This window comes from Amblyomma mixtum, chromosome 5 (assembly GCF_055824585.1).
Source record: "Amblyomma mixtum isolate Tamu chromosome 5, ASM5582458v1, whole genome shotgun sequence".
NCBI classification, from domain to species: Eukaryota; Metazoa; Arthropoda; class Arachnida; order Ixodida; family Ixodidae; genus Amblyomma; species Amblyomma mixtum.
In genome coordinates, this window is record NC_143016.1 from 145,488,297 (window position 1) to 145,508,352 (window position 20,056).

General features: G+C 44.0%; 1 protein-coding gene across 1 annotated transcript; it reads right to left on the bottom strand.

Moving 5' to 3' along the window:
• Positions 1–9,523: 9,523 nt before the first annotated feature.
• LOC149343996 (uncharacterized) lies at positions 9,524–17,210 on the bottom strand. Its single transcript, XM_089547121.1, has 5 exons — positions 17,147–17,210; positions 15,824–15,880; positions 13,092–13,183; positions 12,245–12,458; positions 9,524–9,684 (listed from the first exon to the last, which is right to left on the bottom strand). The coding sequence occupies exons 1-5, from the start codon at positions 17,202–17,204 to the stop codon at positions 9,524–9,526; spliced, it is 582 nt and encodes a 193-aa protein (XP_089403247.1). The 5' UTR covers positions 17,205–17,210.
• Positions 17,211–20,056: the final 2,846 nt, after the last annotated feature.

Genomic DNA, 20,056 nt, shown 5'->3' on the forward strand with positions numbered 1-20,056 from the left:
GAACCTAAGACCAATCTCCTTAACCTCCTGTCTAGGGAAGATATACGAGAGGGTGAATTATGAAAGGATCACAAACTACATGGAGGACAAGGGATATTACCCTAATGCCATGTTTGGCTTCAGAAGGGGACTGTCCACGCAAGACGTACTCCTACAATTAAAGGAGGATGTCGTCACTGAAATACCAAGAAGTGGCAAGCACACAGTGCTAGCGCTCGACATAAAGGGAGCCTTCGATAGCGTGGGATATCCGGCCATCATGGAAGGTCTCAATAGCAAACTGTCGAGACAGAGCCTCCCGTTATGTCAAAGCCTTTCTGACGGAAAGAACGGCTACGATAGGCATCGGAAATACAAGATCGGAGAGCTTCACGGTGCCAAACAAGGGTACCCCGCAAGGCTCAGTAATATCACCGCTATTATTCAACACAGCGACGATAGGACTCACGAAAGTACTCGATGAAATAGAAAGCATCAGCTACGCAATGCATGCAGATGACATAACAATATGGACAACCACAGGCTCCCTAGCAGCTAAAGAAGAGCCGCTACAAAGAGCGATAGACCATACTGAACAATACGCTAGAGCCAGAGGACTATCGTGCTCAGCAGAAAAATCACAATACGTAAGAATAAAAAAGGCACACGAAAATACGACTCCCAAATCGCCCTGAAACTCGGAAACGAGACATCACATGAGAAAACGGAAGTCAGGGTACTTGGAATGTAGCTGCAAAATACGGGACGATGCAGCAAAACCATCGCCTCTGTTAAGAATACAACAGAGCAAGTCGCCAGAATCGCGCGAAGAGTCAGCAGTAAAAAGAAGGGGATGAGAGAACAGGACACCCTAAGACTCATAGACAGCCTCGTCACGAGCAGGGTAACGTACAGCCTCCCCTACCACGAACTAAACAAGCAAGAGACTACAAATCGACACCATACTACGGAAAGCGTACAAAACGGCGCTCAAACTTCCAATGTCCACACCAACAGAAAAACTAATGGCCCTGGGAGTATCGAACACCTTCGACGAACTACGAGAAGCGCAATGTAGTCCGCAATTACACAGACTCACTCAAACCAGAACGGGAAGACACCTACTGGAGAAATTACGGCTACCTCTAGGCACAAAGAGACAAGGAACACATTAACAATGAAGACAGAAACAACATCCGGGTAAGACCAATACCCCGGCACATGGATCCCAATATAAATCATGAAAGACGACAAGCCAGAGTCCGAGCATTCACCAGGGAACTCAGCGACAATCCCAACGCAGTCTACACGGACGCAGCAAAGTACCGATACCAACGCAAAACGATCGCCGTTGTAACAGAGGGAGGGGGCAAGAAATAACCAGCACAACGATAAAGAACCCAAGCATAGAAGCAGCTGAAGAAGCCGCCATTGCTCTGGCAATATCGCACGGCACCGCAACAGGACACAACCTCATTGACTCCAAAGAAGCATGTAGAAACTACACAAGAGGCAGGATCGACAACATCGCCAATCATATTCTACACACGACGAGAAGACACAAAAACACTAAACATAGCATAGTTTGGGTTCCCGGACATGAGGGGCAACGTGGCAGCACACGAGTTAGCTCGAGGGTACGTCAACCGTGCAGACGCAACACTTTGCACCACAGGCACATTTGACCCAGTTACCCCCACGTACTCAGATATACTCGATCATTACAGGGGTAAGCGGAAACGCTACTCAGCCCCACACAAGAAGCTCACGAAAGAGGCGGTAGACTGGCGCAGACTACAAACAGGTACCTACCCACACCTGCACAAACTACACAAGATTTTCCCTCCACAATATGCAGACGAATGTCCGTGGTGTCACGGTAAACCTACGCTAGAGCATGTCACATGGACTTGCCCTAAGGCAGACTTAGAGCCCAGAATAGGCCACCCGAGTGTGATGCAGTGGGAGCACTTGCTGGCCAGCAAGGACGAGGAAGCGCAACGATTTCTCGAGCGCCAAGCCACGATGGCAGCAATCAAGTGCGGCATCCTGGACCAAGGATCGACCACGGCGCCCAGTAACCCGTAAGGGTCAAGAACACTTGAAAGTTTTTTCCATCCATCCATCCATCTCCATGGACAGGCACTGCAGCTGCACTCGCAGCCTCGCCGCTGCCGTGCCACGTGACTACCGGGGGTATAACAGCTGCTTCGCTGGCGCTCAGTCTCGCCATGGATGAGGCGGCACTCAATGGACAGACTCCAGCGCCAAACAATGTGTAACCATGCTTAACAGAGATTTCGCTCGTATCACTAGGTTTAACATGCGCTAAAGTTTTGACAGTTATTTCGGTCTATTTAGGAGGAGTCCGTCAAGGAGTAGGTTTACTTCACAAGAACGGGCAAAATAAATCTCAGTGCTAAACTGTGTTCTACGCTATGTCAGGACTGGCGTCACAACGGCGGCCGCCGCTCCCCACCTCTACGGGAAATGGCCGATGACCATGTGATCCCATGTTACTCATGAATTTTGACAGAGCACTTAGACACGAGGAAACCAATAGGGTGCGACATGTCCAGTTTGCATTCTATTTACCATATGTCAAATTACTGGCTCGCCCTGCCTGGAAATGTATTCTTCTGCACAGTAAAACGTTCATATCACGCTGAGTTCGGTGGAAGTCCTCTAGAAATTTGTACTCTGAAGTGCTCCTGTTCGCGCTCATTAGTCGGCAACTCAACGCTGAAAACAACTTGAAAAAAAAAAACAGCGCAAAAGACGACGGACGTCGAAAGAACAGACACCACATGTCTGTCGTCTTTTCCCTACGTCTACATCCCTTCTATGCCCATCTTTTGCGGTGTTTTTTTATAAGATTCTGTACAAACAGGCTGAATTTTCAGTATTACTCTGAAAACAGCCTGCTAATGTAGCTACAGCAGCCGAAAAAAGAAAACATAGTATACCGATGTTTTCTTCCCACATGTCCCAGGTAAACAAACGAAAACGACAAGCCTGCTCAGGTACTTCCACAAGCATTGGCAGCAGATCCCGACCATCAAGTCGGCGATGGGAATCATAGTCATATGGGTAGTGTAAGTAAGTCGTCTTTCGTAAATGCCTCCCATGGCAATGCGCCCTGCTTACCCAATAAAGAACTTTCAACTCAATTCAAATTGACAAGGCTCTTAACCATCATATTAACGTCGACCAGAGGGCGAACAGATAATTGAGAACTAGACAGTCTTCAATCGCACCGCAGTTTCTTCTGCCTCTGCCGCATCTCGCCTGAAAAGACAAATCTTCAACCTCCTAGATTTGACGGCGGAGAATACTGTCACACAACACTTCGGCATATTGTCGAATGTCACGGCTACCGCGCATGCACCTGCCTTCTAAAGTTGGCTGTGAACAAATGCTTCTGTACTTGTCGTGCCTTCGCAGCAAAGCGGCGAAACGAGGACACTGGTCCGAACGAAACTCAAAGCATTGGCCAACTCTTAAGACACGCGCTCAAAGGCCCGGCGAGGACAAATTGAAAACTCGACAAACCGATCGTACGGCTTGAAAGCTCTTCGAATATAGTAATTGACGACAAAGAATTGAGGTGCCACGATTATGCGAAATTTAGTAGGTTGACCTCCTTGCTGCATCCAGATGTGCAAAAGGCACGCGTGTGCTGTATGACATCAGTGCACGTTAAAGATCCTCAGGTGGTCGAAATTATTACTCCTGGGACCTTCACTACGGCACCTCTTTCACCCTTTCTTCTTTCAATCCCTCCTTTATCCTTTTCCTTGCGGCACGGTTCGAGTGTGGAACGAAATGTGAGACAGTTACTGCATCATTTCCTTTTCTCAAAACCAATTTTCATGTTTTTCCAAGCTGTCCGAAACGGCAGTTCCGCAGCCGCATTGAAAACCTGATCAACAATGGTATCTAGTTTTTAACACCCACAAACATAATTGAGAGAAACATCTTAGTTTTATTATTTTTACATCGTATGAACTGAAGGGTGAAGCACCGAGGAGCACATGAAATCAGCAGTTTATTTGATCTAAACCAAACCGGGAGTTTTCGTTGCTTTGATTGTCCTAGCTTGGATATACAACCATGCGCGCATACTGATCAACACGCGGTTGATGTTTTTATTTTCTTTTGGTTCAGTATTGCTATGCCAATCAAGTGCATTTATGACGATGCTGAGGCCCCGTCCCTTCCATCCGCCCGGCCTACCTCGGCTTTAAAAGCTTGGAAGGCGCCATGTTGAGATTCCCGTGCATTAGCCTGACTTCCATGCATACAGACTGTGTGTGCCACATTCAGCGGGCCTTCCCCAAGATGGAGACTGGCTGGCAAAGAGGTCCCACGAACAACGTGGCCTTCGGTCGGTCTCGGTCAGGCCTCTTTACCTAGGCCAGGCCATCAAGTGCACTACCGTGCTTATGTTCCGGCTAGGTTTTCAGCTAAATCACTTTCTGAACACCTCTGCAGAAACACGCTCACCCTCGTCACCGACACTGCACGAGCAAAGCGTAGAGGAAAAAGCTTAAGCAGGACACCAGCCCTGACCTTACTATAACGAAGAACGCTTTACAGGCTGATTGGAGACATACAGGCTGAAACCTATGGAGCGATCACTACATATTAAAGATCACCCTACCGAGCACAATCTACGCCCGCAATTTGAAAAAAACCGGGAGCAGAATTTGACACAAGACATCCCCTGCAACAAGGCATGGACGTCCCAAATTAAGCGGCACATGGCCCTCATCCAAAAGCTTGCCGCTGCAGAGCTTTCAAGTGACCCATTCGGTAACGGAATGCTCCACCTATGGGAGGCCTATCAAAGTTAGTAAAAGCGCTGGCTCAAGCAGACGCATAATCGCGCGCTGAAGAGTAAAATGCCGCACAGGCTACAACTCATAATCGAGCATGCTGCCAACCTGACATCACGGCACCAAAATCAGTTCTGTAATCGCCTTGACGGCAACACCTGGTCACTCCTACGCCATATGCTGGACGTCACCTCCCGACGCACAGAGAACAGCAAGAAAATTACTGTACACTCTTACACACTGTTGAGCGGCAGTGCGTGGATCGTGAATCGACAATCATTGCCACCTACTTCTCAAATTTAGAGCAGCAGCCCCTATCATCATATACCGGAACTCCAAATCCAGCCTTGGATGCCCCCATAACGGAGGCAGAGGTATGATGGGCTACACTACAGCAGCTACTCAATACCTGAGTTCCGGACCTGGACGGCATTACAAACAAGCAACTCCGCAAATGGGATACAGAACCAAAACATCGTTCGCTGATTTACCTTTGCCCCGGGCTTGGACAGCATAATCAACAAGGCACTCCGCAATTTGGATGCAAGATCAATAGCATCCTTCGCAAACTTGTGAACGATCATTTGGAGAGGGGCACCTTACCCCAAGAATGGAAGTCGGCAAAAGCCACGTTCATACCTAAGCCAAGTGAACCTCCTGACCTCAAAAACATGCGTCGCTGACCATGCTACGCCGAAAAAAGCCCTGATCTACCTGAAAAAAATCCTATTCTTAAAAGTTGTGTGAATTTTTAGGAGATAACCTTGTACATTTGTGATCATTTGCTTTTGATGTGCCTTTAAAGGTGAAAATAGATTCCAGTGTAGACAGCTTCTGATCAGTAGTGGGTGCTTTTCACTTGAACGGCTTTATTTGGCGCGTATACGCGATGCTTTGTGAGGCTTTTGAGGCTTGAAAGTGTTCTGTTATATGCTGCAACTTTTATTATTTGTTACGATTAGTTTCACTTAATCAGCCCTATATGGTTTTAAATATTGTTAGTTACAAGTGTTGTGTACATGTCATAATAGTTATGTGGAATTGTTCTAATCTTTTGAGATGATTTTGTATGTTTCTTTTCTATCGACTTTCTTGTCTTCGAAATGAAGTTCAAATGCGTCGCTGTGGTGACTACTAGAGAAGTCTAGGGATAGTATCATGAACTGGTTTTTGCTTCTTGCAGCCGAGCCTATTCTTTTTTTCTGCACACTGAGAATTAAGATGTTTCCATAAACTGAACACAGCATTCTGTCACCGCTGCTACAGAACAGCGAGCGATCTAGGCAGAAGCGCAGGAGCCACAAGCCCTAATCGTCTTTCACCTACCTTGCAGGTGTGTAAAAGCCTTCGTAGCCTTTCTTACAAAGCCTAATTTTTGAAAGCTTGCATCGCTCGCTGTTCGACATGGGCGACGAAGCACCGTCATCTATCAAAGAGCTGTTCAAATTTGTAACAGAAGCAAATGTGACACTGAAAAAGAACTAGATGAGATGAAAGGTTTGGTTTTATGGCGTTTAACGTCCCAAAGCAACTCAGGCTATGAGAGACGCCGATGAGATGAAAGAGAGCTTAACTTATATGAATGATACTTTTGAAGAACTTCGCGCAACTAAGCAAGAATTAGACGCCCTAAAGCTAGAGCATGCTGCTTTGAAGGAAGAGAAGGTACAGATGGCAAAGACGTTATCTGATACCCAAAAGGAATTGACGGAACCCAAGCAGTATAGCAGAAACAACAACACAGATATTAAAGGCATCCCGCAAGAACCAAACGAATCACTGGTGGAAATCGTGAAGAAAATTGGTGACCAGATCGGACAAGAAGTGTCACCATCTGATACTGACACAATGCATCGCGCGCCCACAAAAGACAAGGAAAAAACTAACATTGTCGTCAGGTCTGTGTCCCGAGCAAAAGAGAGACCAGGTCTTGCAGGCGGCAAAAAGAAAAGGTTTGCCGCAGATTGCATCAGGTTTTCTGACAATGAATCGGTGTTCATTAATGAACATCTCTGCCCAGAATATAAGATTTTGTTCAGAAAGGCTATCGCCAAAAAGAAGGAAAAGAACTGGAAGTTTGTGTGACTGTCCCATTCAAAAATTCTTGCCAGAAAAGTGGAGAACTCCAAAATTATTCACATCGCAACAGCTGCCGACCTTTCTATAATTGTGTAACTGCGTAGTGTCATGCACCAGCCATTTGAGTTTGTTCCAACATGTGCAACAAACCAAGCACACCGAAATCTAACAATTTATCATTTCTGCACTGTAACATCCGCAGTCTCAACAGAAATCTTGATTCACTTTTAGCAATGATAACTCGAAGGCATGTTCAATATGATATTATGGCACTGTCAGAAACCTGGCTGAAAGAAAATGAATTCACGAACATACCTAATTATACATTTTTATCACTTTCAAGAAAAGATGGTAGGAGAGGCGGAGGTGTGATGCTCTACATATCGTCACTAGAATACCAAAAAATAGAATGACATACAGTAACAAAGGAAGGAGAATATATGCTTTTTGTCGAATTAGAAGGTGGCGTCATAATTGGAGTATTATATAGACCACCGAACTCTTATCTACCAACATTCATGCAAAAATTGGAAGAAATCGTAGACGATTTTTCTAATACACAGAAGAGGGTAATAAAAGGTGGTGATTTCGATATTAACTTAGGCGATCCAGCGAGTAGCGAGTACCTAAGCCTACTGTCGCCCTGTATGGCTTCAAAAATCATATCGTTCATCCGACAAGGATAACATCCACCTCTTCTTCCATAATCGACCATTTTTTCTCCAATTTCGGTGAGAATCTAGTGAAGGCTGATGTAATAACAGAGTCTATAGCTGATCATTTTCCCATAACTATATCTGTAGATCTTGGTGCTCGGGGCTTCGCTAACACGAACACCAGAAAGCAACTAAGATGGGATCACGAAAAAACCAGAGCATTGCTTCGAGAAAAGAACTTTTCACAGGCTCAAGACGATGATGTTAATGTAGCATATGAAAAGTTTTCCTCGCTGCTAAAATCAAGCTGTTTCAGCATTAACTGCAATACTCGGCGCTCAGAATACTTTATCATCCCGATCTGTCCCTGAATGACTGAATCAATACTGCAAGTTATTAAACATAAAGAACACTGGCACAATAAAGTAAAGCAAAATAGAAACAACACCTACTATAAAGAGCAGTACAGAATTGCCCACAACCTATCCCGTTCGATGCGCAAATGCAAAAAGCAATACAACACACTCGTTCAAAAAGCACAAGGTATTCTAAAGAGATATGGCGTATCATCAACTCGATAAAATCGTCGCCCCAAAACGCCATTTTACCACATGTTAGCAATTATCACGGATATCTGGCTGAAACGTTTAACGATTTTTTTATTCAAATCGGCCACCATTTTCCGTCCACACCTAACGTGTCATACGACACTGCCCTATTTGAAAAAAAGGCAACAATGGGAATATTGGAAACCAGCATCAAGCACCTTGGTGGATTATGGTAATGGAAAATACGTTGGGATGCTGGATGGTGGGATGATTGGGCATGTTGGAATGATTAGGCCCATTGGAATGATTGGGCATGTTGGGATGACTGGGCATGTTGGGATGACTGGGCATGGTGGGATGATTGGGATTGCCAGCATAATAAACAAACGATGATGACGTGAAAACGGTTGGTGTCGGTACGCTGGATGTTCAACAGTTAAAGGGACACTGAGGAGAAATTGAAGTTGGCTTGTATCGACAGAATACCAGCTCCTGATTACAAAAACGCCACTCATACTGACAACAAAGCTCTTGTAACGTAGAAAAGAGCAAGAACCATAATACAGGTATCGCCGCCACAGGCCAAACTCGCAAGTACAAGCGTGATGAGATCATAGAACAAAACAGTGTTGCTAGAACGAATGGTTCTAGCAACACCTGGAACCGAGAAACCATGCATCACTGAGGCACAGCCAATGCATGCGCAAATCTCCTTGACGTCGCCAGATGGCGCCACGCGCCCGGCTGCTACGCGGGCTCCCGAAGCATCGGGACAAATCAGCGCCTGTTTTCCGGCGGTAGCCGGGCTCCCGGTATTCCGCTAGCGGTAACAAGGTACACGGTATGCTAAAGGTGTCTATTTGTGAGAACTTCGTTGACGACTTCGAGAACGAGATCCATCGTAACGCTGGCAAAACGCCAGTTCAAACGTAATCGAAGCGACTGTAGCGACGGCCGCAATAGCCGATAGATGCCTTCAACGTGCGGCCGGCGGTAGCTTTCTTTTCGGCTGCTGCTAGGCCGCACTGCTGGCAGCCAGAAATCAGTCTGCGTTACGTCATGTGCACCTCTGTCGTCATAGACGAATCCCAAGTTTGAATCAGAGCGGCGGGAAAAACTTTTTCAACTTCGAATCCAAATTTCTTAGAAATAAATGCATCTTTCGCTGCCGGCCAAGTGGCAACAAAGCCATGACATGCCGAACTATCGGATTTTACTATAAAAAAAATATTAATAGTGCTCTCCTCAGTGTCCCTTTAAGCTTGTACACGCTGGTATTGATGACAGCCCCAAAAATGGACTGGAATCTTAGAATGGCAGTAGTCCTTAATTATTTTTGGCAATCTGAACATTGTTTGTAGCTGGCATGCACTGCATATGTTTAAAAAAAACACCATCGCATTTGAATTGGGCGATTCCATCTTTATTGGGGGATTCCAGATCCCTCTGGCTTCCTCTTTGTGCGCTTTCCAAGCCGGGCGGCCTCTACGAAGAAGCTGCGCGGGTACTTTCGGACAGCAGCCACCCGCACTTCTGCTGGTGGTGCTGGTGCTGGATGTGCATCGACAAACTTGGTGTAGTAGTCTGAAAGACAAATAACAAATATATATGCTTCTTTGTTTGTCTCAATGGTAACACCAACATTAAAGATTTAAAAACCTGCTGAATATTTAACTGCAACAAATTATTTAGAACTAGATACTTTAAGAAGTACAGCCACCAATTTCACTTGCATGTTTTCTTTGCTGAGATTACTATACATGGACCATCGCACCATATTCACTGGAATTTAATTTATAGTCGAGCCCATTTATAATGGCCGCAATTACAACAAACACTTGATTATTGAAAACAAGGTTGGTGTACCATCAGTTATACAGGGTGTTTACGCTGACTTTAGTCAAGGGTTGACAAATAAAATATTTGAGGTAAGTCAGGGAAACCCCGTACATACATCTACCAACCGGCTTGCGCATCATAGGCAATTTTTGTTTTGCAATTAATTAATTAGCAATTAAGACAATTTTCTAAACACATAAATATTGACCTTAGACAGCAAATGTGAATAGAAAAGTTGGAGAGCACCTTCAGAAACCCCGATTCCATTTATTCGCGATAAAGAAAACCTCACCTGTATCTTTTTAGAAGTAAAATACTTGCCTATCTTCTTTTGCCTCTCAGTGGTGAATAAAACTCGTCGCACTTGTGTTTGTCACCTTTCGCCATTTCATAGCTCACAATGCCCGGCACGTTCACTGCACCTTGCACCGTCAGGCTTGCAGACTGGCACGCGCGGGCGCCACAACCCCCGCTGACATATCGGCCTGCCGGCGCATTAAGGTCGTCACGCCTTGCCAGCAGCTGATTTCATTCACTCAAGCCACGGCTGAGTGCAGCACAATCGTGGCGCGCGGATGCGCTAGTCACGCGATTTTTTTCGTATTTCACGGGCTTTCTATGGAGCTCGGAAAAAAAGATACTCGTGAGGTTTTCTTCATCGCAAATAAATGGAATGGGGGTTCCTGAAGGTGCTCTCCAGCTTTTCTATTCACATATGCTGTCTAAAGTCAATATTTACGCTTTTAGGAAAATTCTTAGTTGCTAATTAATTGCAAAACAAAAAATTGCCTATGATGAGCAAGCCGGTTGGTAGATGTATGTAAGCGGTTTCCCTGGCCTACCTCAAATATTGTGTTTTATATTAAACTTCGGCCAATGTTAGCGTGGACACCCTGCATAAGGGCAATGGTACTGTGTCTCAGTCACAATGAACGACCATGGCCGCACCACTCGGTTATGCCGTACAAGGTGCCAACTCCACATCCCGGACGGAAAAATCACACTTCCCGGAACTGAACGGAAAAATCACGTGTACAGACACATAAAAAATGAGCACTGGCAACAGAATGGCAAGGCGCCTTCAAAAAACATAAATTACAAGCTAGTCAGCCTTGTAAACAGCACTAGGTAGGCTCGGATCACTAGCTGAGAAGCTCCAAAGACGAACCATATCAAGAAACAAACACTCGCCATAGTCATACAAAAGAAACACAAAAGTGTTGATGTTTCAGCACAGCACAACTACAGTGGTGCCGAAACGTCAATGCTTTTATATTCTTTTTTTTTCTTGTATGACTATGGAGTGTTTCTTGATATGCTGAATTTCCCTCGCCAGATGGGTTTCTGTCGAACCCTCAACTATGCTCTAAAGATGAAACTACACAACTGCACTCTTAGCTGATCGACAGAGACCTTATGATTACTGTCATGCCTGCCAGAGGTCCACAAGGAACAATGTAATATGCAACTCAGGCCCGAGGTTGAATACATGGCACACTCAATTGCCAAGGAGGTCACACTTAGACATGGCGTCTTTGGGAGCTGTCCAAATCAACTGTTCAAGACCAGCGGTGTCTGAATTTGCAAACATCCTATCCCACAGACTTTATGAGCATTGGCCAGGACACCTGCAGCAGCCCAAATTTTCTGAATCTGAGAACTCGCAAAATTTTACAGCACTCGCATTTCTGAGGTTTGCTATTAGAAATAATGTTTACTCTACTAGTTCGTTTTCGATTTCGTGACCCATGCATCTCAATGACATTTTGTCTTTTGTTGCACTACCACTGTGGTAACCAATAAAGCATGTCTTTCATTGTGATGCAGGCTTCCATGAGACGAAGTACAGAATTGAGACGCTACGCCAAAAGCTGTGCCTTGTAGAGGAAGTAAGCAAGCCTAGCATTTTATAAAAACCCAGAGCATAAAAAAAGTTACACCTCTAGGGATGAGTGCAGCCCATTTTTTCACTAACGGGGCTACTTTACTGGTATGATTAGGTCAATAGCCTAGTAGTGATGCTTGATCTGAAGTGCAGCACTGGATGGTCTTCACACTTCATGGCAATCTGCATCTGACCTAGCCAAGTTGTCAAAAATTGGAACACAAGGCCTCCATTGCTTCAGAGGTGTTTTTTGGGAACATTGGAAACCTTCTATGCTGACACTATGCACGAAAGGCTAGAAATGAAATAAAAGAGAACAAAACAAGGAAGCATATAACAGTACTTTTGGTTCTGATACCGGAAAGCCCCACTGGGTTTAACTTTTAATAGCATTGCAGTCTTCCAGTAACGTTTGCTTACTTGCCAATGCCTGCACTTTTTCAGGCGTTGCTGGCACTTTCGATGAAGCGCTGAGCATAGTCCGGCAGGCCTGGCCGGTAAGGCTGCGCACGGCTGCCTCTTCCATACTCTCCAGCTGCCTGGCGATTTCCAGGCAGCACTTGCTGTCCGAACTATTCCGCATTATCCATGCCCACTTCTCAGGCAGAATCTCCAACTTTGAGCTGGCCATGGCCTGCACAATGCATGCAACAAAATATCCTTGCTAGCAATTTCTCCTGACACAGCATCTCAAAATCAGGCTTCAGGAAAAAAACATGGTATACACTTTATAGCAGGAAGTGTGTCTTCAGTACTAAGCTTAGCCTAAGAAAATCTGGTGATGACAAAAGGAACTGCATCATGCTGTGTTAATATTCAACTTCGGCAGGCACAACCATGAGCAGTCATATATTTACTAAACTTAAGGCTGCTGAACTACTTTGAAGAAACTATTCCTTGTATGATGAGCAACACAGCTTACTACTACAATTTCTTGCAGGTCACTCGCACTTATGTAGTTTCAAAATTAAAATGCATAACTGCAAAGTAATACCCTATAATCCCATGTAAGTGCTGCACCCGTATACGCCGCATCCTGTTTTGGACTAGATAAGAAAAAAATTATTTTTTTTATTTCTGCATAGGCTGCACCTTCGAAATTTACATCGGAAGCAAAAAATAACATGCAACCCTTACACAAGTTTATACGGTATTTTAAATAGAAATGCTTTAGAAGCTATGAATATGGATCCGTTAATTGAAAATAAAATGCATTATTATTCACTTATGTATAGCACGTATAATACCAACTGCTATTCAGGATCACCTGTGCATTGGCTGCCTGCAAATAGCTGGGCAATGGCCCTGATGAAATGCCGTCAGGGCTCTGGGACCCGCCACCTACGGATCCATGTTCCTCTGAAGGAATTGAACATAAAGAACATGACTTCATGCACTATTCACACTTCATGAACACAGAGATTAGATTAATTTTTGCCTCAGGGAGGGGGGTTGCAGACAAAACCCGTTCTGAATGTGTGATACTCAGTCGTGCCACTCCTCCACTTGACAAAATGTTAATACTTGCATAATCTGCAGGAAACATAGCCTGGTCTGAGCAGCACGAGCAAGTATGTGAACACAAAGAACAATGCAACACATTCTGTCACTGACTGGGTAGTAACAGCAAAGTAAGGAACTGTCGGTTCGGAAAAAAGCCATAACATGCCAGTACTACATTAAAACCTCAATAATCTCATCCCCGTTGAATTCAGAAAACTGGTATGGTCCTTGATAACACCCATGTCAGGCTTGGCGCCAGAGGCTTGATTCAGGCACTGGACAGCTGATCTAATCAAGCCCAGCTGCACGTTGTTTCAAATGCAGATTCGCATTTCCCACATGATTTGGCATTCTCTGGGTAGTGCATGAACACTCAACTATTCCCCAAAAAAGTGGTTGAAAACAAGTGCACGTTACTGTAGTGAGTTTGTAGAAAGAGACGCACAATGCAGCTCATTCCAGCTTAGCCATGGAGTATTGATCATGCACTGGTAGTCTAATTCTGTAGTCAATAATGAAAGTCGGTGCAATTAGAAGACAAATGTGACTATTAATTGAGGGCAATGATTTTGAAAAGTAAATTAAAAGATGGAACAGAGTCTAGCTTTATCTAACCACGATGCTTTCTACAACTGAAGCAACCAGGCCAGCACACAGACAATTTTGTGGTTGGCCAATTGAAATGCTAGTGCAATTCATTTTTGCACGAGTCCATTCGTACGTGCAACAAAGCTTCAAAAATTTACAGCAATCTTAAGAATGCTATAGCACCAAACAAATGCTAGCCCACTTGCACTCCAACGCAACGAAGCAACACACCTGTGGTATAAGTTGTATAATGTCTGAAAGGAGAATGGGAGAGTAGAGGACATGATCACTTGCTTAGATGCTTCGCACTAAATCAGAAGTGACAGTTGTCAAGCTTTGGCCACCAAAACTACCGTTTCCAGCAATGTAAGAAAAGCAGCTTCAGTTGCGAAATATTTCTGCAGGGATTCATTGAAGGGTTGGTTGGTTTATGGGGTTTAACGTCCCAAAGCGACTAAGGCTATGAGAGACGCCGTAGTGAAGGGCTCCGGAAATTTCGACCACCTGGGGTTGAACGGTGCAGAAATCTAAACACTAATCTATGAAAACAAATGCCCGTTGCCAAGTTGCAACGAACATTGCAAAGAACCAGATCCAAGCTCACTGGCCTACATTATAAAGTGACACTGAGGTCAACTACAGTGAAAGCTCATTAACTCAAACCTCATTAATTTGAATTTCTGGCTACCACACCCTATTGCAGTCTATTAAAACATAGCCCTTCAATTCAAACGCGTGTGCCCAGCCCAGGTGCGGTGGCGTTTGGGCACACACGATGAACCAAGCAACGCTCCTGTGGGGCTGCGCCACCTTCGTGACTTGCAAGCTACAAGACCAAATAAACAAGGGGGGGAGGAGACACTCAGGTGATGGCAACTAGCTGCATGACCTCTCCAAGATTTCTACATGGTTACTGCTTGTAATCGTTAATCTCAAAGGCTTCAACAGCTTGCTGCATAGCCTCCGTTGTTGAGATGAATGACGCGGCCAGCGGCGAGACAGAAAATCAGGTGCATCGCAGTGTCTCCAAAACTACAAATGTGAAACCCTGCTGCCATCAGCAAAACCGTGGCATGCACAAAACTAATGAATTGTACCATTTGCTGTGCATCTTTGTCTGTTTTCCAGTGCCCATTGAGTCACACACCGTCTGATTAGCTGCAGCCATAGCAGTCAGCCTATATGTCATGCCACGGCGTAGTGATTTAGAGATGTCACCTGTTTTCAGTAACTGTCATCCCAAAATGCTTCAAGGGCAGACTGAAACCATGCCTGAAGTCACCACCAGTACATTATTGGACTAGGATGCTGCCAAAAAGCACGCTCATTGGTTTGGCAGTTTGCTTCTTGGGCTCGGAAGGCAGGAAATTTAAGCAAAGCAGGTGCCGCCGTTCTGACGACTTTCGCTTTTCAGCCTAAACGTTTAAACTCGCAAGTGTGAATTTACAAATCCCCTCTCTTCAGGTGTGCCGCCTCTTCGGTGCTGAAGACGAAGTGCCGCCTCTTCGGTACTGAAGACGAAGAAGAGACCTTCCAATAAGTTTGGGCTTTAGAATAGTAGGTGTTGGCCGTTGCCTTCAGGGAAAGAAAGTTAATGCAGTGAAAACAGGCGCTTTGTGCTGCAGCATGCCACAAAAAAATTAAGAAAAGTATCATGTTCCCAAAGTCTTTTCATCAGTGTGCTCGCCATCACTATATATATTTGGGCAAACTTCTCACATAAAAATGTGTTTGCGAGATGTTTGATTTGGCATACACTGTCGATTGAAAAAATATGGTCGATATGGTGTTATTTTTCGAATGCCCGTCATGATGTTTAGTATGACATTGGAGTACACATGTAAATACAGGCTGAACTTAGCAAAAGCTGACCTTGGAGCATGACTGAACAAATAAAGTGTAACTCACGAACAGAATCTTCAAGCACTGCTCCATCAACATCTTCGGCAGGAAAAGCTGCCTTTTCTGTGATCAAGGAAATCAAATGGTGAATCAGTCAATGGATAAACTGAACTATTTTAACTGTTAGAAACAACTCAGTCACAGGGGCAATCCTCCTAGCAAACCAAGGTGGCTCGCCTGCATCCAAGAGGTTCATTTATTAAATATTGCTTAAATAATTTTCAAAACAAATCAACTGCACACTGTTCCTTACATAACTATAAATAAGTGTACAACTTTTGAAAATTTTAATGGTACAGGTTAAAAATTTAGTATTCCTCACCAAGCTCGTTAAGTTACATGAGTGCTGGTTGCATCCCTGCTGATGACACGAAATAAGTGCTTTCTTTTTACTTTCCCATCTATATTACGTTTCAACATTTCACTACTTCACATGCAGGTAATAAAGTTTGAAATGTTTTGTCTTTCAGTTCTGAGTATGCTGGTTGTTAATAATAATATCAGAAAGGTCCTACTGTTGCATGCTGGCCACTTATATATGTCAAAGAAAATTTTAGCACAGCCTTACAACGATGACAAGCTTCTGCAATGCAGCAGGATGGTGAATCAGAGGTTTCAATTATGCACAACCCCGCTAACCACCTACTGCAATGCAAGGGCACACCTCTCACATGCAGAGAAGCAGTCTTGCTTTTGAGCAGGACTACTAGGAGCCAGCTTGTTTGGCAACATTTAACTACGTTTGATTCCCAGAAATGCCTTGCCTAATGGCCTTGAATTGCGGTGCAGGTGGGCACAGTGCAAAGATATGATACATGGCTAAAACCAGCGTACTTATTTTATTGAAATCGGTGGCAATGAGAGTAGTTGGAATTGCAGATCTGCAACCTCAGCATGGCATCCAACTAGTGGAACATGCAGTATTTTAGCTGGAAAACAGTGTACTTCATGAATGAAATTTAAGGACTGCATGCATATGACTAAAAGATGATGTTGGGAACAAACTGGAAGAATTAACATCAGTGTGTTTGCAGTCTAGGCTTCACAAGCACTTCGGTGGGAAAAAGTAAATGTAATCAGAGCAGTACACAAACTGGGAACTATAACATTATGATATCAAACAAGCCTAGTTGTTATGTATGCATGTGGCATGGTACCGCGATTAAAGCGACCAAAAAAATAAGTACTGTACACACTAAAATTGCCATGAATGCCAACCACAAGCAAGCTCTGTGAAAGAATGTGGCAGCTAACTTTGCGTTTAGAAAAATGAAGCAATTAGTCTTAAGAATGGGACACTGGCAACAAAAGTCAACCTTCAGGACACACCTGTTTTAGTTTGTGGCACCATTTCTGTGGATCTTGTGCCCTCTGCCACAGGTAGCATGGGTCTGCTGCAGCATCAGGTGGCCCTGACAGAGCTAATGTGCAAAAAAAACCTCAATACATGTCACGATAGCATAACATTGCAGTAATTTAAGATAGCTGAGAAACGAAAACCAATTACCTGCACTAATCGGTGCTGGCATTATGAATTCTGCAATCACTTCGCCCCTCTGGCAGTCTCTGCGAGCTATTTCTGCAGTTTCGAAACAACAAAAAACAAATAACGTAACGTGCACTCAAAACAAAATTAAACTGACAGCTCTCACCAAGTAGTGAACAAGACCTGATTCACTGATAATGCACAAGCAACAGTAAACAGAACTTGACTGCAATGCAAAGGAGGCAAACTGCGGCTACAGTCAACATAACTAAGCAGCAGTCAACATAACAGGACCTGCAGCAGTCTCGCAGCCTGGCTGTGGGCAGAGCGATGTGAAGGTGATGGTGCCTATTCGTCACTGTGGACAAAGGTTCACTGTGTCACTATAATGTAGCAAGGACATCGGCTAAATGCCGCTTGACTTTTCAGCTGCAGGCTACTGACAAAGCTTTCCTCAGACGATCCGTGCTATTGTTGTAGTGGGACTAGGGCACAGAAAATGCAGACATCGCGTTGGCAGACTGCAGAGTGAGACTAGCGAAAACCAGCCAAATGGTTTTAAGTATACCATGTAATTTTTGGTAGCTTGCTTTCTTTTTTATAATGATAATGATACACAAAGATGTTAGCATACACAGATAACCACATAGTATTCCCCTAGAACCGCTTAATAATTTATAATTGAATTTCTCACATGCTATTTCAGTTTCAACGTTGAATGATGTCACCATAGGTCACGTGCAGCATGAAAAAACTGTGATAAAATCAATGTTTCATCGTTTCAGTTCACTACAATGCTAAAGACAGCCTGCCTCAACATTCGTAATGAGAGCATATGAAAGAGCAGCGATCATATTGTTATATTGCAATTTTTTCATGCCTCACATGACCTATACTGACCTCTGAAGTTGCAGTACTGCAGGAACTTAAATTGGAACCGCATGAGAGAAGAAACTGAATTGCAAATTGTTTAGCGGACTCAGGTAAACACCACGTGGTGATCAATGCACAGTAATGTGACAAGCGTCACCGCAAAGAAGAAAACATGCAACCAAAATTTGGTACCTATACTCCTTTAAGAAGTCGGCACCGTCCCTCGCATGCTTAGGTTTTCTAAGCGTATATTCTTATTGGCCAAGTCTGCTGGCATTTTGAGAGGCGCTGGCATGCACAGTATGTGTGTGACGGCAGACGACACAGCAGTCTGTGTGCCATAACTTTTGAGGCCCATGTGTTAGGGTTGCTGCTCTGCTATGGTTCCGACGTCACAGCACAGCTCAAAGTTCAGCAACTGAAACTAAAATTGCTCAGTATATTTTAAATAATGCAGTTATAAATTACTTACTGCACATGTATGAATCCTAGAGCATGTATCACACATACTGGAGCAATATGCAATGTTTGAAAGAAAGAAAGCTGAAACCAAAAACTCTGGTCCACCCTTTCAGCTATATTTGTGCTGTCACATTCTAACCTTAAAACCATTTAGAAAGCCTGCTTAAACAGCCAGTTTGGCAGAGCCAACAGTTTCTGCCTTACGGACAATAATGATTATTCAGTTATTACTACATCTTAAAGTACTAGCAGTAAGTCGGATGCTTGCACAACGCACTCAAGCAACACTGAAGAAAATCAAACAAAGCAGGTTAGAAGCTGCTTTCATGCTCCACTTCAATATACCAATATGAGTACATGTCTGAGAGTCACACCGCAGAAGATATGTAACAGCTTGCCGAAGTACTCAAAGCCTCAATACAAGATACTGGCTCCCAGGCAAACCAATAATATTGTGCTTACCTATTTCGTCAAGCAGCGCATCTGTAAGGCGACTGCTCCTGAGCTGGAGCTCATCATTTTCTTTCTTGAGCTGCCTTATCTCTTCCTCTTTTAGTGCAAGAGAGCTTTTAAGTTTAAAGATCACGTCAGCATCTTCTGTGCTGGCTGGTTCATCAAGCTAAAAAGGAATGTATATTATAATGAAATAAAAATACATACAGAAATGTATAAATAGCAAGGCCCTACCCATCTTTCATGCATTCAAAAAATAAGGCAAAAACCTCCTTTGCGCACATCAGTTCCATGAATGCCTGCAAGCAGCACATTAATCACTAGATGTAGTGCACAGTGCAAGGCTGAGCAACTGATACCAACGTCATTTATACTAGAGGCCACCACTCCTTTTGCGCTTACTGCATACTTTACCAATACACAAACGTCATGTTTGTAAACAAAAGCAGTGGTGCGCCCAGCAGTGACGCTGAGTGTAAATAAAAACGCAGTGGTGCCTTGAAACCAACTCACTTGAGCAAATATTTTAACGCATGCGCTTTGCTTGTAGTTAGAAGAATTTATGTTTATGGCTGGAGAATAAATTTGCACTTTTTCAATCTGTTTGCCAGATCAAATTACCAAACAGGGCACTGCATCGCCTTCCTTCTGAGCTCCTACTTGGAAACAAGTAACAGTGTAGCTTAAATTTGGAGGCTGTCTGTATTGACTGCTTAAATGAAGCTGAGAAAGCACAAGGTAAAGAGAAAAACTAATTCACCAGTTCTCAACTTCCGGGCCGATACAGCACACTCGATTGGTATTGCTTGAACGACGATGCTAACCAGCCACACTTTCACATGACGAACCTCATAACATGCTTCCCTTTTTTTAGAGCCACTTCACTGCGCAGAACAAGGAAAATTACTAGACACCTAAGTCATACAGTAACTATGACTAAAGCAACTGCGATCTCTGTGTTTTGG